The 6,456-nt window shown below is 50.5% G+C and overlaps 1 protein-coding gene across 1 annotated transcript; it reads right to left on the bottom strand.

The window, feature by feature from the left end:
* Positions 1 to 1,081: 1,081 nt before the first annotated feature.
* Positions 1,082 to 1,993, bottom strand: LOC147242097 (neurogenic differentiation factor 6-B-like). The gene has a single exon (XM_086191403.1). It carries the CDS (start codon positions 1,991 to 1,993, stop codon positions 1,082 to 1,084), a length of 912 nt encoding a protein of 303 aa, XP_086047529.1.
* Positions 1,994 to 6,456: the final 4,463 nt, after the last annotated feature.

Genomic DNA, 6,456 nt, shown 5'->3' with positions numbered 1-6,456 from the left:
CTTCTGCCTCTTTTTAGCCTTTTGGCTACAAACAAAACCTGTCATCGCTTGAACGGCTCTGACATCATTACGACTGTGCTGAGCTCTACAATACCGACTGAAGCTGAAGATTTGAAACAGGATCCACGGAAACACTGTCACAGGCCTCCATGCTGTCGCACAGACACACAACACGAGGCAAACCGACGCGCGACTCCTGGTCCGCTGGCAGCGTGAGCAGGAGCAGCCATGCAGTGCGCGAGTGCATGAATCTGAGGTGAATAAAGGGATGATGCACGGATGGCGTGGAGCAGAACACTTTAATCTCACCATCTGACACCTCGCTGCTAATATTGGCATAAAGGACATATTAAAGGTGTGTGGAGTGACTCATCAGCTGTCACGCTCAAGTGCACACGTGTGAGATGAGTGTGAAAAAGAAGCCTTGACACTCTCTGGCCCCCCACATCACCAGGCAGACACCTCGCGGAGGAACGGCAGGGAGCAAATGAGATGATGGAGGTCGTTCCTCCCACCAGCCTCCGACGAGAATCACCCCCTGACCAGCGATTCCAAACGGTCCCTCGTGTTGTTAAAGATGCAGCAGATGAAAAGTAGAAATAAAACAACGGCGGTGAAAACTCTGAATCAGTCTGTAGTAAGAAGCTTTATGAATTCAGTCTGACTGCACGTTTAGAAAGTCACATCAGAAACCACCATTTTAGTCCCAACATGCAGGAGAAGGCCTGAGCAGCCTTTTAATGTTCAAACAGTTGCTGTGGACGTTTCCCTTCCTCCTCATCACCTTCATTCCAATGACAGCACCAAATCACTCCATATACAGGACATGTGAAGTCAAAAAGTCTGTTTTACTGAGATGGGAGTGGTGAGTATTGCATAGTTGCCTTTGTTCAGATTTATATCAGTGTGTGTGTGTGTGTGTGTGTGTGTGTGTGTGTGTCCCTCAAGCAGTTATCAATCAGTTCAGATGAATGAGTAATTGTTCCCTAGAATGTACATCCTGATGACAAATTGACCATTTCTCCCTCTGTGGTTGATCAATGATCACTCATTGATCAATCAAGGATCGATGGATGATTGATCAGTGATGGAAAGGCTTGTTTAACTCCTCCTGCACCTGATAGAACTGGTTCTGGAGGTGGAGCCCGTACGGGCCGATGTCGGCGGAGGCTCCCCGGCTGATGGAGCAGCAGCGGAGGCCGTAGTGACAGCTGCGATAGTCCCCTGCGTCTTCTTGCTTCAGGGAGAAAATGCTGTTGTAATTGATGGGGGGGCTGAGGGTCATTGCATCCAGAGAGCTGGAGCAGTTTGAGGGGGGGTCGTACAGCGCCTCGTAGGGGCTGCAGAAGGACCCGAGAGGCCTGCTGCCGTCTGCCGACCTGGAGCCTGACAACTCAGCCCGGGGGTGGGGGTAGGCTGCATTGGGGGCACACAAGTCTCGACTAGACTCAGAGAAGAAGCTGCGGGCGTTGAGCTGCAGACATCCCGCCACCAGGTTAGTGGTGGGCTGGGAGAGACCTTTACACAGCGTCTGGACAAACGCGAGCAGGTCCGGCCTCCTCCCAGTGCTCAGGATCTCACTCAGGGCCCAGATGTAGTTCCTGGCCAGGCGGAGCGTCTCTATTTTGGACAGCTTCTGTGTCTTGGAGTAGCATGGGACCACCCTCCTCAGGCTGTCCAGTGCATTGTTCAGACTGTGCATCCGGTTTCTTTCCCGTGCGTTAGCCTCAATGCGCCGCAGCCGGACCCGATCCTGCCGGGCCTGACCCAACTGTTTCTTTCGTGAGCCTCTTGATCTCAGATCACGTCCTTCCACCTCCTCCTCATCGCAGTATCTCTCTCCATCCTTCCTCCTGGATTCAGGCGTGTCTTGGAGGGCTCGTCCAGGTTCTGGCTTCACGGGTCTGAGGAGCAGATGGTTGCTGGTGCAGCTGGTCCTGCAGGAACCGCTGGTCTGTTTAGAGGATGACTCGTCCAGTGGCAAAGTCAACATGTCGCCCCGCAGCATCTGTGAGGGGAACATTAGACGAAGGCCCCACCAGACCACATCAACTGAGAAGGTCCTCAGACTTCTGTTGTTGACTTTCACAATTAAGGTATCTACAATTTTCTTTAATAACCGTCATGCATTAGATGAGATGAACCAACTTCAATTTAGGGGCAAACATAAACGCAGCAAAATTAATGGAATAAAAAACTCTAACCATCATTGAACTAAGAGAATGATTGAATGATTCTGACCGCTAGACCTCAGACTGATGAACACCAGTGAGGAATGACTCAGTTAGACGAGTAAATCAAACAAATCTTGGTTCGTTTGTATGTCAGCAGGTGATATGACGAGTTCCTCACCCCGGTTCAGTCCCTCAGAGCATCTTCAGCTTCCAGCAGCAGATAGAAGTCGTCCTTTCCTCCGTCCTCTTCTCTCCTCTTCTCTCCTCTCCTCCGTCTCTTTTCTTCTTCTACCAGTAAAGACTGATGCCATCTGCTGCTGACGTCACCAGCAGGGCCAGAGATGCTCTCCCTCTCCCTCTCTCTCTCTCTGTTTCTCCGTCTGTCTCTCTATCTCCCCCCCCCCCCGCCCCCGCCTCTTTCCCAGTGTTCCCAGTCTGGTTGCTGTGTGCTGTACCAGTTCTGGAGGCTGGTTGGAGATTCTTGATGAAATGCTTGATGCCATGTTGTCAAAATGCTTCTGAACATAAAGACCTGTTTGTGCTGTTCCTCTTGGTCAGGGAGCCTCACCCATTTCATCAAGTCCAACTGTGGAGAAACCTGTTGGATTCTGAAAAATCACAATTGGGGATTTGGCAGAACCTGTGTGATCAGGTTCTGAGTCCTGCCAAGATGGAGTCCTCAGACGAGGATGATGGAGAGGTTTCTGCCAGCCCTGCATCTGTGAAGGAGTCTTCAGCAGCGTCCCCCGAAACCCTGGACAAGACGGGAACCTCAGAGGAGGTCAACGAGGACCCTGGAGAGGGAGGAGTAGCGCCCTTTTACAGATGCAGGGGAAGTTTGTGAGTGTGGACAGACAGAGGTCAAAGGTCAGCAAGGCTCAGTGACATGACATAGTCAGATGATGAAACGGTCCCGTCAGGTGATCAGGACCCTCAACAGCCTTGAGGTGTTCCTCAAGGCGCAGGTGAACAAGGTAAGACGCAGGCGTCGCTCATCTTTCATGACCAGATAAGTTCTGTGCTTGATTATGAAAAAACTGAACACATCAGGAAAGATCAAAACCTCTAAGTCATTCTTTTTTAATCTCCTTGTAAACTCCTTTTTTTCAAACACTTGGATTAATCTCAACAAATAATTATTTTCAGACCAAACTCTGAGAAAAAAAAGCATAAAATTGATGTGAAAAGCTGATTGGAGGATTCAGTCAGGTTCCAGGTTCATCCTAGCACAGAAACAGAACTAGTCAAAGGTACCAGTGACCTCCTACTGGGACTACTCCTAGTCCCCTATGATCCAGCTAGAACCCTTCACTCCCAGGATTCAGGGTTCCTGCTGGTTCCTAGAGTTCTAACAGTAGAATGGAGCCAGAGCCTTCAGCTATCAGGCTCCCCTCCTGTGGAACCGTCTCCCAGTTTCAGTCCAGGACCCAGACCCCCTCTCTAGGTTTAAGAGCAGACTTAAGACCTCCTTGTTGATCAGGCTTATAGTCAGGACTGCTTAGGCTGGCCCTTAGATCTGCTGCTATAGGCTCAGACTGCTGGGATCTCCCATGATGCACTGGGCTTCTCTCTCCTCCTCCTGTCCCCATACGTGTTACTAACTCCTCTTCTTCTCCCCTCATCCCAGATCCTGGTGCTGCTGGAGGAGGCTCCAGACCTGAAGAGGCTCCAGCTGCCACCCGTAGCTCCACCTGCTCACGTCCCCGTCTGTCCATCAGTCTCTCCTCCTTTCTCTCTCTCTTTATCTCTGTCCCTCTCTTTCCTTCTGTCTCTCTGTCCTCCTCCATTCTCTGTCTTTGTCTCTGTCCATCAGTCTCTCCTCCTTACTCTCCCTCTTTATCTCTGTCCCTCTCTTTCCTTCTGTCTCTCTGTCTTCCTCCATTCTCTGTCTTTGTCTCTGTCCATCAGTCTCTCCTCCTTTCTCTCTCTCTCTTTATCTCTGTCCCTCTCTTTCCTTCTGTCTCTCTGTCTTCCTCCATTCTCTGTCTTTGTCTCTGTCCATCAGTCTCTCCTCCTTTCTCTCTCTCTTTATCTCTGTCCCTCTCTTTCCTTCTGTCTCTCTGTCCTCCTCCATTCTCTGTCTTTGTCTCTGTCCATCAGTCTCTCCTCCTTACTCTCCCTCTTTATCTCTGTCCCTCTCTTTCCTTCTGTCTCTCTGTCTTCCTCCATTCTCTGTCTTTGTCTCTGTCCATCAGTCTCTCCTCCTTTCTCTCTCTCTCTTTATCTCTGTCCCTCTCTTTCCTTCTGTCTCTCTGTCTTCCTCCATTCTCTGTCTTTGTCTCTGTCCATCAGTCTCTCCTCCTTTCTCTCTCTCTTTATCTCTGTCCCTCTCTTTCCTTCTGTCTCTCTGTCTTCCTCCATTCTCTGTCTTTGTCTCTGTCCTGCTCTCCTGCTCTCTCTCCGTCCCCACTGATCCTGGATCTGCTCCACCTTCCTGCTGGTAAAGGAAGGTTCTGGTGGCTGCTGTTGCAGGATGTGCTGCTGATGGAGAATTGTTGGGTGGAGTTTCATTGAAGGAGGGAGGTGCTGGACCTGCTCCACTTGGACAGAGTCAGGACAGAACTTTGGTTGGGGTTTGGTGACACACTAATAAAACTGACCTGACATGTTAGTACTTGTGAGCGGACCGATGGAGCAGTGGTCCTCCCTGTGGCCCCCAGCAAGAAGGTTGTGGGTGGAGCCCCGGCTGCAGCACGGGGTCTTTCTGGGTGAGTCTCCATGTTCTCCCTGTTCCTGCTGGGTTCTCTCTGGTACTCCAGCTTCCTCCACAGTCCAAAGACATCAAGAGGGACCAGGTTAATCCAGACTCTAAATTGACCGTAGGCGTGGCTGGGAGAGCCAATGGTTGTCTGTCTCTATGTGTTGGCCCTGCCATGGACTGGTGACCTGTCCAGGGGGAAGGCTGCTGGGATAGGCTCCACCCCCACCACCCTCAACAGGAGAAGAGGGGGAACATGGAGGGAGGGATGATGGATGAAGGGATGGATGGATGGATGTTGGTGTGGGGTTTTTCCTCACTCCCCCATACACTTCAGGAAACAGCAGACTGTGTTGGTCCTGGTCCCAAGACCAACACATCATCATCCCTCCTCCTCCTAAGTGGGCCTGGAGCAGCTCCACAGCATCCATCCATCTGATGTCGGGATGCCACAGTCTCTCGTCCACTTGTTCTGGACCTGCAGGTACCATATCCGATGGCGCCCTCCACCACACACTTGACCACAGGCAGGAGTTCAAGAATAACAGGGACCAGTCAGACGTCATCAGGCAAGAAACTGACTTTTATTACTCCATGACTGTGTGTGTTGGGCTGCAGTGACCCCTCTCAGCCTCCGTGTTTTGGAGGAACCCAGAGATTTACTGACTTTTTCCCTCTCAATTTTTTTCCTTCTTTTGTCTTCGTCGACAAATGGTGGTGGATAGCGAGATGTAAATGAGCTCCTTATTAGAGCAGCGTTCATCAAGCTGGTGCTGGAACGACTTCAATGACTTGATGAATATGCATGCAAATTTGTTAATTAAGTTAATTATTCTGCTGGAAATTCATTTGTCTTCCTGAGCAAATCTCTCCTGCAGTGGCTTTTAGAGTTTTTCAGCTATTACTCACTTGCCATGCTATTTAAAAAACACTTGGGTTCATTATATTCTTTTATTCTTTAAGAGGGGAAGAGCAGGCAAAGCTAGGAGGTGCAGGGGGTGAGGGGGTCACTGGAGGAACTGACTGGTTCAAGAGATGCGTTCTGGATTAGAGGAGGGAATAATTGACAGCACGCTGTCTCAAGGGTCAAGGATTTCCTGTGTGACTGATGGTACGTTGCGGTAACCAGGGACATGAACTCTTACACCTGAGAGTCAGACGGCCGGTTGGCGTCGCGAGCTCCATCGAGCCTTCATTCAGGTCCTGCTGTGGCTCAGCTGCAGGCAGAGCAGGCTCAGAGTTCCAATGGATCTGATCCAAAAAGAGATTTGGGAGATTTACCCAACCGGTGACATAACATTACAGGTTGCTGCTTTCCAGTTGTGACCTGGAAACTCCCCCAAGTCAAGAGACTGAAACAAACCATCTTAGGATCCTGATCTTTACATCATCGTCTGTCTTAGTTTGTTCATCTGATCTCCATCTTGTCATCTCCCTCCTGGTTCATCTCCTCCAGCCTGCTCAGGTTTCTCCTCTCATGAGCTTCTCGTGCCTCCTCCCCCAGCGTCTGGCCCCACTCATAAACACCGCTATGGACCTGCACCTCCAGTTCAAGTGCTGCTGCTGTCACTCCTCAGGTGTATC

Source organism: Aulostomus chinensis, chromosome 21, assembly GCF_037954235.1.
Source record: "Aulostomus chinensis isolate RoL2024-O1b breed Wild chromosome 21, RoL_Achi_v1.0, whole genome shotgun sequence".
In the NCBI taxonomy this organism is placed as follows: domain Eukaryota; kingdom Metazoa; phylum Chordata; class Actinopteri; order Syngnathiformes; family Aulostomidae; genus Aulostomus; species Aulostomus chinensis.
The sequence above is the reverse complement of the archived record's forward strand: the minus strand, read 5'-3'. Positions and strand labels throughout refer to the sequence as shown.

What these genes read in the sequence shown, in the direction of transcription:
- LOC147242097 (XM_086191403.1), bottom strand. Translation starts at nt 1,993, where the DNA reads ATGTTGACTTTGCCACTGGACGAGTCATCCTCTAAACAGACCAGCGGT.